Consider the following 15,702-nt stretch of genomic DNA (forward strand, 5'->3'; position numbering starts at 1 on the left):
CTTGTTTTTTACTTTTTTTGATTTTCAATTTTTAACTGTGTTATTAAGAACTTTTATAAAATTGATAATATTTGGGCTTGGTAGACCGCGTCGCACAACTTGGCAACGTTTCATTAAATTTCGACCGCAGTCGTGTCATTTTTCGGATGCAACATAAGACCTTTTGTTCTATAATGATCGTCCGCAATCGTGTTGCAAAAAAGGTAAAGCGTCCGCAATCGTGTTTCACCCGTTGGTACTTGGCTGTCATAAATTTAGATTTTAGACTGGCACACTGCTAAGTACCTACAAGACGTACGGACATTCGTGTGTACTGGTACTACGGTGTACAACTTTACTGACAAATAAGAATTATTATATTTTTAGAATAGCCAAATCAAAATAATCAAATATGCGAACCATTTCAATAGGTACCCACATAAGAATATCAGATAAGACCTATTCGCTAAATATAACATACATATTATTATGATGTAAATAATTATGTCTCATATTTTCCATTTTGGTTAATCGTCTTAATCGTTGATCTCGGCTCCCGAGTGGTATTTAGTATTTCTATAACTATTCGAAATTACTCAACGGATTATCATTATTTTACTTGATATTTTATATTATGACATTTATGGCTGTAGTCAAGTAAAAGTGAAAGACATTAGTCTTGGTGTAGCCAACAATCCCTTTGCTGCTGCCCGACTGAACTTCGAACGCAAAGTAAGATATCTCCTATAAAATATTTAATTATGTTTGTAATATTATAATTTATATTGTCGTTTTATATTTTTGTGTAAATAAGTATCTTATTAGGTATTGGGTACTAAAATAAATATGCTAACTATGTTCTTTTTGCTAAGTATCTAAAGGTGACTCAGATAATTTTCCAATTAATTTAAACTGTGTGAACAAAAGTTCAATTGATATATCAACTTCTAAGAATGATAGTGAGATGCAACCAGTACTCAATGTCTTCCCATCAACTAATGGTAGGAGGTTTTCTGCTGTGTGGTATACATATAATTGGATTGAGTATTCTATCACTGAGGATTTAATTTATTGTTTTGCTTGTCGTCATTTCTCATATCTTATGAACAACCCAGGAACCATTATAGAGAAAACACCATTTGTTAATTACGGTTAAAATGCTGGAAAGAACCAAAACAAACTTTAAATATCCATTGTAGAAATAAGATACATTTATTAAGTATGACTCGTTGGGTCGATTATCGTAATATTCAACAAAAGTACAACAATCAATTGCTTGTAGTCTGAATAAAGCCAGACAACAGGATATTTATGAGAATCGATTCCATGTTCATTTTTTGTTAAAATCTGCACTATTTCTAGCTAAACAAAGGTTAGCTTTTCGTGGTCACAATGAGATGGTTAGTTCAAATAACAGTGGTAATTACCTAGAATTATTAGAAACATTTGCTGATGATAAACTTCTAGTTCGCCTACGTTCAAGATATGGAAATTACACAAGTCCCAGTTACCAGAATGATTTAATAAATGTACTAAAGAAAATGTCATTATTGGGAGCTTTTGCTATTCTCGTTGACGAAACAAAAGATGCTTCCAAAAAAGAACAATTAAGTTTTGTATTACGGTTTGTTGATAAAAATTTTGATGTTTATGATCACGCACTAGAATGTTTTCATATGACAAAATCAACTGCCCAAAGTTTATCTGATGTCTGATGAAATAATAAAAATTGTAAGTGAAAATAAATTGGATATTAATAAATGTGTAGCTCAGTGCTATGATGGTGCCAGTGTCATGAGTGGTTGCTTCACTGGTGTTCAAACAAGAATACAATCAATTGTTCCACAAGCAATATATATTCATTGTTATGCGCATCGTTTAAATCTCTGTTTAGTGCATACATTAATTAGTGTTTCTGCTGTAAGTGAATTTTTCCAAACGGTACAAGGTATTTACAAGTTTATTATGAATAGTCAAAATCGCTTGAAGTACAAAAACAAAAAAACCTAGAAATAATTCATATAGAAAGGTTAGTAGAAACTCGGTGGGCCTATTAGTACAAATCATTAAGGAAAATCAATATTCGCTTTAAGGAAATTCGTGAAGTTCTCAATGTACTATCATCAAATGGTGATGATAAATCTAGAGTCTTGGCAATAGGAAGAAATATCATCTCAGAGATTTATATCAATCCTAATTTTTATAGAATCTATTCAAGAAATAGTTCACTGTGTATCAAATGAATTACAAAATAGTGAACTTTTACTTCCTTCTACCATTAACCTAATAAATATAACCAAACAAAATTTGTTGAATATGCATTCAAATGGAATTTGGGAAAAACTTGAAAAAAAATTGTAGCTAAAGCTAAAGAAAATCATATAGAAGAAGACATTAAAAAAATCCTGAAGAGGAATCAAGTTCTTCACAAGAATCTTAAAGATTATTTCATTTCATCAACTGTGGGCAAAAACATTTCAAAATTTACTCCTTTACAAGACTTAAAAACGAATATTTATTTGAAGCAATTGACAGGTTAGTTAAAATATGTTTAGATAATCATTTCTTTTTAAAAACAAAACAAATAATATCTTAATTAATTAATTTTCAGATTTACAGTTGAATTAAATACAAGATTTTCAAATGATGTATGCAATATATTAATGGTGGCAGATGTTTTTAATGGTTCTAGTTCTGAATTTTCTAATCCAGATACAATTCACTTAAAACAATTTGTTGAACATTACAAGTATTTCAAAATTGATAAATGTCTTTTATCATCAGAATTTTTAACTGCTAAAACCTTGTTTTAAAGAAAACTATGAAAACTTGGATCTTTATAATATTTCCTATCTACTCATCAGTGGCGTATTTACGGGGGGGGGATCATTGGGTTTGATCCCCCCCAAGACTTAAGTTGAGTGTTTTTTTTTTCAATCTAAACTCTAAAGGTCTATTCACACTACGATGGAACTGAGACGGACCGGAATCCGTCCGTGCCTGGAAAAAATATTGTTCCTGTATTTTTAAATATAAACGTTCATATTAGTCCGGAGCGACGTCAGAACGGGGAAACGGGCCGTGGACGGGCGCTAAAAATATTCTTCGCGACGATTCTTTCACCCCGTCCGAGTTTTTCTTTGAATCGTTGTAGTGGGAATGTGTGGCCGGGCCGGATATGGATAGAATCACATTTTGTTTTCGCATTTTGCTATAAATATTACTTATTAGTTCAGTTACTATACTACAGTTCAGTTACCAAGTGCAGTACTTCAGTATTATTATCAGTTGTCAGTTTTTCACTATAGTCATAAACTTTAAAATGAACGCTGAAAAATTAATTGAATGTGTGCGAGCACACTCTGGGCTCTACGATCTTAGTGATAAAAAATATAGCGATAGCACTAGGAAAGATCGTACTTGGAAAATTATAGGCGAAGAATTAAACCAATCAGGTATATTTAAAAAAAAAATTATATAAACACTTATAATGCATACATAATATACTATACCTATGTCCTATATAGTAATAATTAAGTACCTATTTATTTCATATAACTTAATACCAATACTGTGCTTAAATAAAGTATATTATTATAAAATGACATTTTTAAATTTTAAAACAAAATATTAAATTGTTTTCCTTATTTTATTATTAATAACAAACTGTAGTTTTTCTAAGTCTATAGATTTTTAATATATAATAGAATAATATACTTAGGAGGTATCTGCTTAGTTAGTTACCTATATTAAATGTATACATAATAATTAATAATAATAACTACCCGTCTTTATTTATATTTAAGAAAAAAATTAAAATTAAATGTACTCATTTTTCCACGAAACTGTTCCACTAGGTGAATTGAAAAAATCTGTAAAAAGCTCCCTCACATGAAATGCTTCTTGACTCGCATTTCCGCCTTGAAATTGTATAGTATTTAGCGTAGTTTCATTTAAAGGTGTACCTTCAGTAACGTTCCGACTATACGAAGTTTTACCACCGTGTATTTTTATAAAGTTATGTAAGACACATGATGCTAGCACAATAAGATCATATCCCCTCCCATGACAAAATCCTAAATAACTCTACATGTTTATACATATTATCATGTTCTATTGAAAATTTGTAGCTATCACAATAAGATACCTAAAAAGTGAGAAATACAATTAGAAAAAGAGGTATATTTAATTAAATATAACATAATTTGTTATTTGTAGATATTTTAAATTTTTGTTGTTAAACTTTTTTACATTGTGTTTGAATAAACATTATTTGTACCACGTAAATTCTAAAACTGAAAGATAAATCTATATATTTAGTTTTATGATTTTATACTACTTGAACATTTTATTATAACCTAACCTAATCTTACCCCAGCATGGTTTCTTATAAATAACTCGTAAAAAAGTCATGCAAATTAGTGACCTAGTTTATATTTCAAAAAGTTCAATGACCATCCCAATTCAAAATTTTAAAAACAAAGTTTATAAAATATAATTTTTCAGTATTATTCAACATTTCTGAATGTCGGTTACTGTATTAATCGTGTAATTTTTTACTTAATGTTTGTTACTTCTATTACTGTCACAATATGATACCTAAAATAATAATAATAAAAAAATTTAATTTAATTTTAAAAATTTTTTTAAAACTTTTTTGGTTAGGTATTATAGTTTTAATTTAATAACAAAAATATAGACACCTAAAATAATAATAATAAAAAAATTTAATTTAATTTTAAAAATTTTTTTAAAACTTTTTTGGTTAGGTATTATAGTTTTAATTTAAAAACAAAAATATAGACAACGTTAAACATATTAAAACATATGTTTAAAAGTAGTTTTAAATTTATTTCAAATCATCTCTACAATATTATCCACTCATTATAATAAATTACATTATAGCTTATTTACTTTCCCTGGAACTGCATTTGTTTTACATCCTTTCAGTTCTTCGAACCTTGATCCATTTTTAACACCGGTAAAAGTCCACGGTAGAAGATCAAGGAAGCTGTGCAATTCAAGGAAGAAGACAACTGACCAGGTGAGTGATTTTGCACCTATTTAAATAAAAATTCTGTTCAATTCTGTACTAGGTAGGTGGTGCTATGCTGAGTACTTACACACGGTTTTACACACTGAACACAATATTATTAAACAAAGAAAGTGTGAAATATTAATTAGATATTTTCTACTTCCCAAATACAAACCTGTTTCGATATTGAAATTGGAAATATAGGTCAAATAAACACCCTTTTATAGGTGTAGGTATCAAAATCAAAGCACTGCCGAATAGACCTTAGAATGTTCTTCGATTTTTGCAACGGCGAAAGAGACTCGTTCGGCGTATGTGCCAGGTCGCACTCGCAAGTCGCTACGGTTCTTCGATCTTTGCGGCGGCGGCATCGGTTGCCACTTGCCAGTGACTGTGACGGCGGCTATATCGAGCATCGCGGTAGCCGTTTATCATCCTATTACATTCGTTTTGTAATTTAGCTCCGTCGTTATCTTACATCGTCACTGCAACGTTCCTATACAACGTCGTTGCTGTTCATATAACATCGAATGAAACAACCGAATAGAAGACAAACCGCCACACTCGTCGTTTTCACCAATTTTAACTATCCAATTTACGCCCATTGAGAACATCCAATGCGTTATTGTTAAACATTTTATGGTGGTGTATCCCGACGATGCTAACATACGGATTTTTCCGTTACATTCCTTTATACACACAAGGAGAGAAAAATACATTGTAGCGTTATGGTGGTTCAGCAGGCTGAACATGTACAATATACCAGATGCGTTGGCGTTCTATGATAGAAGGAAATAATATTATACTCCGAGTATCCACTGCTGTAAAAATTTATTTTTATATACCTAATATAAAAACGTCTACATTTTTAAGTAATAAAATATATTAAACGGTTAACATTTTTATTTTATAAGTAAGTCAGTAAGTGTTTTGTGGGTAAATGAATAGTTAACAAATGGCCTGTATAATTTAAAAAAATAAATTATTATAAAATCCAAGTAAAAAAAATTGTCATAATTTTTGAAAATGTACAGCTCTAGTAGGTCTTATCAGATAGTAGCATACTACCTGAACTTGAAATAATACGATATGTGTTATATATTGTACAAATTACATAAAGTATCTACACACAAATATCGATTTTTTTTTTATTATTGACCTTCTTTTATAAAACGTTAGATCATTGTATCTCAATTTTTTTATGCGGTGACACCTTAATAGAGATTCATAAAAATACTTGAAACAATTAAACTATTTTTTGGATGTGCATGACCTTGAAAGTTAATTGATTTTCATCTACTGATGTGACATAGAATTTTAATGACTGTCTCCAAAATCGGTACCCACTTTAAGATAACACAGGAGGTGTCTCCTATCGACACCTGCAGAGCTAGTTCATCTCTATAAACCATTAATTTTTAAAATATTGGAATATAATTAAAAAGAAATATTGTTTTGCAAATTCTAAAAACCTACTTACTATTACTTGCTAATTATTCACTATATTTTTGCATACTTTTGTAGTTTATTGGTTTAGTTGTATGGGATAAGTTTATAGATGTGTTTCCATTACACTTGTTGAGTAAACACATATTTTATTACTTGAGTTTTGTACAATGTGCTATTGAGATTTAATTTTAATAAGACGTTGTCAAACCAGTCTTTATCATTTTTAAAGAGTTGGAAGTCGTTTTTTAATAATGCTAAATAACATTGCAGAATAATGAATCAACGCTTTTGTCAGATAACTCAATTACGGTATAATCAGCATAAATAATAATTTTAGAACTAACATAAACATAGGTATAAGCTTCTTATGGTTATGATTTTTAAATGATCCTGTTACATTATAAAATGAAAACAAAATAAATGTATTTATTTTGTTAGATTGTAATGTCTAAGTTTCCTGTACTTAATTACATCATTATTTCCTAGTACATTAATCACACTATTAAGAACATACGAGTAAGTGAATCATAATAAGGGGTAGGTACCCAATAATTTTGACAGAAAATAGAAAAATTTGATATGCTAAAATACACGTGAGTCATATGGTTAAAAGATCGGGACTTAAAAATAAATGTGACAGGTACAGAAACTTAGAGTTTTGAAATAAATTTGAAACTACTTTTAAACATAAGTTCCAGATAGCAAGGTTCCACTGTAAACTGTTACAGAATATAGGTACTTATTAGGTACTAGAATGTCCAACAAATATTTAATTTTCACAAGGTAGTTTTAATGTTTGAGCTATAGATCTTTTTTTACATCAAATAAGATAATTTACTTAATGTACAAATAAAAGTAGGCATAAAATAAGTTTGGAATACATAAATAATTTATTAATGAAGTTATACAAAGTATTTATAAAAAAATTATTTAAAAAAATTATTATATAGGTTCTTATTCATTAATTAATTGTTCTTAGACGGTAAAATAATTAAAAAATTTGGGTGAATAAAATAACGGTAAGCTGTATCTAGAACAAAATACAAATATCAGCAGCTAGCTTGAGTGATAGAGCATGGTGATATTTAGTCAAGAGCAGGGGGCAATTCTGGTATTAGTGTTTCTGTAAAATAAACAAATAAATAAGTACATAGTTAATACATCTAAAATTAAATAATTGATTAATTAATAACTAATAATTCAATTGTGTTAAACTTTTAAGCGATAACTATTTGTTAGCAATTAACTAAGAAAAATTAATTAAAACCAAATCACAAACTCCTGGTGAAGGACCTAGACCTCAAGTTAGCTGTGGGAAATTTAAGATGTGCAGAAATTCTAATTTATTAGTCATTTGGTTCAACTCCAAGTCTACATTATAAGACAAACATATTACAATGGTGAATCTCTCAAAAAGCATCTAAGCCTGAACTTTATAAATTATTGGTAACAATTTAAAGAGTATCGTCTACACAAGTAAAGTTTAAACTATAATAGTTTAATTTTAATGTTTTATAATAAATTAAAATTGTGATTTTTATTTATTAGTTGTTACATACCTATGTAATACACTAATAATATGTATAATAATGATCAATCATAGTAGAAATTAGTTAAATAGATATTTAATAATAATTACCTTTAAAGCTATAGCGTATAATATTGTAATTTGCATTTTCCAATATACAGTGCGTTTTTTTTTAAAGGTAACCCTAAATAATTCTGTCTAGGGACATTAGATTGATATGCGGTTTTTGGCTGGAGGTAGGGAATACATAAATACACATTTCTTGATGATTTTGCGCAGTACAACTTGCATTTTTATAAACGGCAACAGGTGTTTTAAGTACCAAATTATGATAGACCGAATTTTTTAAAGTCAATTTGGTCCTTTTCACCATAGCTCCAAAATAAAAATTGATTAAATGACAACGAGTTAAAGTTTCACTTTAAATTATTGAATTATTCAACAATCATACTAGAATTTTATGAATTATTACAAAATTTCAAGCATTTTTTTTGTATCCGTAGGATATTATTATATCATTATTTCAGACATTATTAAATCATTTAAATTTAATTTTGAGGAATTAATTAACATCAATTAGACGTAAATGTTTAATTTATTAAGAAAAGATTAAACTAGTTAACACAATTTTTTAGTTTTAATAATTTCTATTTTTTATTTGGATAAAAAATGTCTAATAACTATCTAATAAATCTTTTCTTAGTAAATTTAACATTGACGTCTAATTGATGTTAATTAATTCCTCAAAATTAAATTTAAATGATTTAATTATGTCTGCAAGCCTACAAAAAAATACTTGAAATTTCATAATAATTCATAAAATTTTAGTACGATTGTTGAAAAATTAAATAATTTTAATCGAAACTTGTTGTCGTTTAGTCAATTTTGATTTTAGAGCTATGGTGAAAAGGATTAAATTGACTTAAAAAATTTGGTCAATCAGAATTTGGTATTTAAAACACCTGTTGTCATTTAAAAAAATGCAAGTTGTATAGCGCATATGCACACGGAAAGATCTGAAAATGTAAAAATCATTAAGAAATGTGTATTGATGTATTCTCTACCTCCTCCCGAAAATCGCATATCAATCTGAAGTCACTAGACAGAATTATTTAGTGTTGCCTTTAAAAAGAAACACTCTGTATAATATATATAATGTTCATGTATAACAATAACTTTTAACAATAGTAAAAGTATTCATATAGAACTAGTAAATAATAAATATTGTAATTTATATTAAACTATACTTATTAGTTATTACTTACATAATATTAGAATTATAGTATTATTTATTATAAAGTATTTTTATAAGCTTATATACATAAAAAATTTTAATAGTTTAAAACTATTAAATAAAGTTAAATTTATACTGAGTTGTATGTTCAATTAATGTTCTATTCAATGCATGATATCGGCATGGTCAATGCAACAATTTAGGGTTTATAGAATTCATCAAAACTTAATGTTTAAAAGGAGACGATAATGGCCCAGAACAGTTTATTTTAATTAAGAACTGAGGAATATGAAACCATGAAAAATGTATTAACAAAAAGTGTATTCTCTAGCTTATACAAACTTCTTCAAGTAGTCATGTCTTTACCTATTATATCAGCCACACGTGAGAGAAGTTTTTTAGCTATGCATAAAATGAAGACATGGGTATGTATTTGTATGTTTTAAGACCAATTCAACAACTCGGAAATTTTGTACATAGAAAAATATTCAAATTGATATTGAAAATGTTATTGGTGCATTTGCATCTAACACGGTACATAGTTTTAAATAAAATTCAGAATTAATAATTATTCAAATTCTTATTATTTAATTCAAACTATTTTTAATGTATTTATGAGGGAGGAAGTACAGGGACATACCATATTAACAGTTCAAAGTTTAAAGTTTTAAACAAACCCGCAGGTCACTTTCAACCGTGTTTTCAACTGTCTTTGAATATTGATACAACTGTTTCTCTTAAGGTATATAATTCAATGTCAATGGCTACACATAAACAAATAATTTCCAATAATGTTTATTTGAAAAATAACCATGGATACAATAACAGAATCGTTTTAAGTTATTTGAAAAAAAAATATTTTATATATTATATATTATAATGTGTATGCATATTAAAATATTATATTGATCTCAGATTAGATTTAAAGTTCTCAAATTAATTAACTCCCTCACAAGCTGAGCTTAATGGGATTAGTTAATTAATTACAATAATAAATATAATTTATACATATTGTTATTTATATTTATTTTGTTGTATAGAAGTTTGATTTCATCTTATAATACAAATATTGGGTAGGTAATATTAATAAAAAAACATAAGACACACATACATTTTGAGAGATAGGCACAAACTTATAAGTAAATAAGTTTGTGTTGAATTTTGATTTATTTAAACCCCTAAGCTATTTCCAATGTTGAATTTTAATAATTGTTATACTGATACATAAAAAATGGAAGAATTTCAACAAATACAGGAAACTTAAGAAACTTATCACCACAAATTTAAAATTATACTTAATATTATCCAATATTGCCTATACAAGAAGCCAATTTAACTGAAATGCATAAGATATTATGTATATATTAATCCAAGCAATATTTACCATAAAGAGTAACTGTTACTTCAGCAGTTCCTAATATATTTGATGCTTTGCAAATATAATCACCATATTGACGGTTTTCAACTGTGATAATTTGTAATGTAGTGTCTGTTAATTGATCTGTGGTTGCAAAATGTGATATACTAAAATATTGTCAAAGTAAAACCACATTAAATTTTATTATAACTGCATAGATTTTTATGAGTGCCAAAAATGTAGTATACCTGTAATGTTGATTATTGGATAGTTCTACTCCATTATTTAACCAAATGATAGCTGGTGGAGGATACGCCTCAACATGACACACAATATCTATGTCATAACGTAAAGCTTGTCCCAAACTAGTTTCAGGAACAGTAATAACTGGAGCAAATTCTACATCAATGGCAATATTACGTCTGGCACCTTTTCCAACACCATTTTCAGCTACACAATAATAGGTTCCACGATCTCCTTTTGTTATAGCAGGAATCTTCAAAACGTTACCTCTAGAACATCAAATGTATGCTTTGATTATATCAGTTTTAGCATTTTAACTATGTATGAATTAACTTTTAATTTGTTAATGTATTTAGTATAGATTCTAAGCGGACCAATGTATGTATTGATTTTAAAATAATGTGTTTTTTCTGTCTGTTATCACCTTTTAAAGCACTAAAAATGGTTACATTTTCTACTTCAGCATTTTTTAATGTTGGAAAGTGAATCTTTATGGGGGATCGAAAGTAAAATATTCATAGAAGTTTTCGAAATCTCAAGAGGAAAATTTTTTTAAAAAAACAGGTATTTCTCCTCAAAATCAATTAATTCCAATCAATGTTTAATAGTAAAATAAATTACTTTAATAGTAATATCTTATGAAATATACTTATGAAGGCTGACAGACCCTTCTTAGCTCAGAGTCGATTTTTGTATACAATATTTATATCACTGAATTCTAATTTAACACATCTACTACAGTAACCCACACAATATCTTATGTACAACAAAGCAATACCATCTTACCCACTTTATATTTCTATTATGTTTTGTACCTGTACATTGATCCACCAATAGGTAAAATTGCATTGTTTGCTCGCCTCCAAGAAATTCTTGGACTAGGAAATCCACCAGCATAACATTCAAGTTCCACTAGTTGACCTTCTTTTACAACTAATGATCTGGTCGAGTTGTCAGAAATAAATGGACGTCTACGTACCACTAACTCGACAGAAGCTGATATTTTTTTATTTATTTCAAGCACCACATCACAGCGATAGAGACTAGCATCAGTTTCTTGAATATCATTAATCTGAAAACATATATTATTTCCATATTTGATTGTTATTTAATAAGCATGCAGAGCTTGGAAGCTATTTTCATGATATCACTAGATACCCGTAATATGTATCGATTGTAGTCCATGTCTCGTCTCAATGATAATCTTGGATCACTGACAATAAGTGAACCTCCAGATGAGAATATAATAGGTTCAGTTAGTTTTTCATTGTCAGCCTTAACCCACAAAACATTGAAATCCTGGGCATATAATGTTGTACATGCCATTTCTGCCGTATCACCAATTTCTTTTACAAGTTTTTGTGTAATATGTGATATCATAGGTGATCTTTGAGAATAAGCTAAAATTAAAATTTAATTTGTATTAATAATTAGATAATGCAATGATAAAATTAAATCTATTTTGAGTTGTCAATTTTAATATTACAGTAAATTTACAAATTATACAATTTAAAGGTAAGAATATTATACTTGTTCTCTTAAGGAGTTTTGTTTGTTGATATCATTTAAGAGTAAGTTATAAGTATTATAAATATGTGGAATATTTAAGGGTGGAAGAGATGTTACAAAAAAATCTCAAGTATTAAAAAATATGAGTTTCAAGTATATTTAAAAATTCTAAAAATCAAAATTTGAATATATGCTTAATTTAAACATAAAAATAGGATGAGCATGCTTAAAAATTACCCTGTAAATTGTATTGTAATCTATATAATATATTGTTTTAAATATAAAAACAATGAAAAATAAATGTATTTGTTATAAACACAGTTTATTAAAATTTATTGTGTATTTTTTTCTTATACAGAGGTGGTGTTTATGCTTTCAACATAATAATTGATCTAATTTCATACTTTTGGAAATAATTGATAATGAATCAACAAGAAATTCAGAAAAAAAATACAGTTTAATAAAAATAAATGTATTAATATTATTGACATAATAATTAATATGCAATATATTAATAGGTAGTATAATAAGCATAATTTAAATATAAAATGTTCAAATGATACAAAGTTGTAGTTAGCTTTATTTTGGGACATTCAAATTTTAGGTATATGTTATTTAATAGCTGATACATTTGTATGAGAAATATCATTATTTAAATTAATAATTAAATATGAAATACATTCATACAAATTGACAACCGCCCTTAAATTTGTTGATAATGTTTATCATTATTATTATAATTATCATTTAATATGAATCTCACTCTTAAAATTTAAGTTTAATATTTTTGTTTAGGTTGTAAATTACTAATAGGTATATATATTTTTATACTAAGAAAAAATAATTATTATTATTGTCAAATTGATTATTATGTATCATTCAATAATCAAACTTGTGTAGGAACCAACCTTGTTATAATATAGAGCTCAGCCCTTAAGTTTAAATTAATGAATAAAGAAGAATATGTAGATATATCCTGTGTAATGAATCTGTTCTACCATTCAAGAGCACAGTAAAGAATATTGAACAAAACTTAGAAAATAGTATTTACATTTATTGTTATTATTATTATTGTAGGGTTTTTGTTGTAATTAAACTCATAGATATTTTAAATTACTCTGATACCTATTATCACACACATCTCTCTAATAAAAATAATTATTTTTAAATACAATTTTTTCATTTATTTAAGTGGTTGGTCATTTTTAAATTAATTTTTTGGAATTTGTAGGGAATATTATTCTTAGGGCATTTTTGTCAGTGTTGTTTAGGTGTCTTTTAGGTCATCAACAACCCAACTTTAACAATAACTATTGCAAAAGTTTTTGTGAATTATTTACTAAAAACAAGTTTCTATTCTTACTCTTTAGTATGGTAGGTATAGTATTATAGTAGGGATATTTAGTAATATACAATTTGTAATGAAATAATGTACTAATACTAAAATAACTATAAAAAGTCCAAATAGAAGTTACATACTTTGTTCAAGTTGAGAAACATAGTTGGCGGAGATAAGTTTTCGTTAATCAGCAGTCAAGGAACATTCGTTTGTCGCCCCTCACTGAGTCAACTAACGGTACATCTGCCGTGTAATATTGCAATGCCCTTGAGCACAAGTCAACCGCTGACTATGTTTCTTAGCTTAAACTAAGTATAGGAGTTTTGTTTGGGAGTGGCCTATAAGGTTTCAAAACTTAAGTCCAAAACTGTTAATATCTTATAAACCACAAACTAAAATATAAGTATAGGTATGTATCTTAATCAGTACTTATCAAAACTGTTAAATAATGTAGATAGGTGCCTATAAAATATTTAAACCGCAAGTGCTAAAAATACGAAGAAGCCCAAAAACTGATACTAGTGTTTATCCAAAAGTTTATTGTTAAGAGTAGGTCAGAGATAAGTATTACATTTGATACGTTTTGTCAATGATCTGTACATAATATAATGTTTAATGTTTTTATTAACCACAGACTTCTACACATACCTATGATAGTAGCATTGAACATTGCAAAATGGATAGTGATCTACTAAGTAGTACGAGTAGATAAAAAAATAATAACATGGGGGGGATAGAGCCCTTCACTTCTTCACTTAAAAATACCGCTGGACGGGAGTTGGTCGTGAGATCAGTTTGACAACGGATATAGGCTCAGACCATCAGCCGATCTAACTATGATGTCACCACCTCCATTAGTGTGATGTAACATTTACTTACCGAGTTGTATGCATAGGAAGAAGAGTACTCCATAAATTTTCATTTCGGAATTTCTGCCAGCCATATCGACAATCGCTGATTTAGTCGTCTAATAAAACGTCTTCCGCGAAAGAGAAATTTAGAAATTAATAACTGTTAATACGCCGCAAAAAAACACAAAGTAGAATAACAATTATTGTTTGCGTAATCATTGATGCCGTTTGAGTTATTAGGGTGAAGGCAAGCAAATATGTCGTCGGATGAGTTGAGTCAAAGAGAATAGACAGTCGAACCAAACACGAAATAACCAGGTTATACTGGTGATGTATCGAGGTGATTAACATATTATTTGCACCCGTGCTCTTATCGATCGGACGGAAACTCTTATATACTAGTGCTGCCATCTATCAACGACGTAATCTATTCGTATAATATCAATGATAACTCATAAGCATGATTTAAGATAATACTGGTTGGACGACGAGTAGAGATAACTGATTTTTTGGTGCCTGGCACGATTAAAGATATACTTTAATATATATGTATATCTTTAATCGTGGTGCCTGGCAAACTGAATCGCCATATCAGCAGCTATTTCAGAACTAATGGATGGCGCTCCTAGTGTGCATTTTGTGAACTATAGAGTATCATAAATATTTTTCCCGGGCTTTTGAAAAAAAATATAAAAATATGATATATAGTTTCATAATACATGCATTCTGTACTTAGAAAAAACTAGTTATTCTTTTTACTAGATTTGTACAATTTGTGTGTATTTATTTTTTTCTACGAATGCAATACATTTGAAATATTATTGAATGTAACTCTTTAACTAAAGTGTGTCCACGATTGACAAAGGAACATTTTGATTTAAATAATTTCTCTAAAATGAAAGAAAAATATGCTGATAACGATTAATATTATATAGTATGCTTAAGAGGGGATGTAGGAGAGTAGAGTGCTCTCAACTGGTGGAGAGTAGAGCAGTCTACCGCAACGTACCTCTCGGACGGTCGTTGCGCACCGTACTATTTTTGACTTTGTATTCCTAATTCTATTATTTTACTTATTTTGTAAATTAAAGCAATTAAGTGTGTTTTGTAAATCAAGCAATAAAGTGTGTTTTGTGAATCGTTAACAGATCAGAAGTGGGATTTCAACCGTAAATCCG

General features: G+C 28.3%; 1 protein-coding gene across 1 annotated transcript; it reads right to left on the minus strand.

Moving 5' to 3' along the window:
• Positions 1-7,454: 7,454 nt before the first annotated feature.
• Positions 7,455-14,616, minus strand: LOC111027296 (lachesin-like). Its single transcript, XM_022305621.1, has 6 exons — positions 14,553-14,616; positions 11,984-12,225; positions 11,641-11,897; positions 10,831-11,094; positions 10,610-10,749; positions 7,455-7,586 (listed from the first exon to the last, which is right to left on the minus strand). The coding sequence occupies exons 1-6, from the start codon at positions 14,614-14,616 to the stop codon at positions 7,549-7,551; spliced, it is 1,005 nt and encodes a 334-aa protein (XP_022161313.1). The 3' UTR covers positions 7,455-7,548.
• Positions 14,617-15,702: the final 1,086 nt, after the last annotated feature.

This window comes from Myzus persicae, unplaced genomic scaffold, assembly GCF_001856785.1.
Source record: "Myzus persicae strain clone G006 unplaced genomic scaffold, MPER_G0061.0, whole genome shotgun sequence".
Taxonomy (NCBI): Eukaryota; Metazoa; Arthropoda; class Insecta; order Hemiptera; family Aphididae; genus Myzus; species Myzus persicae.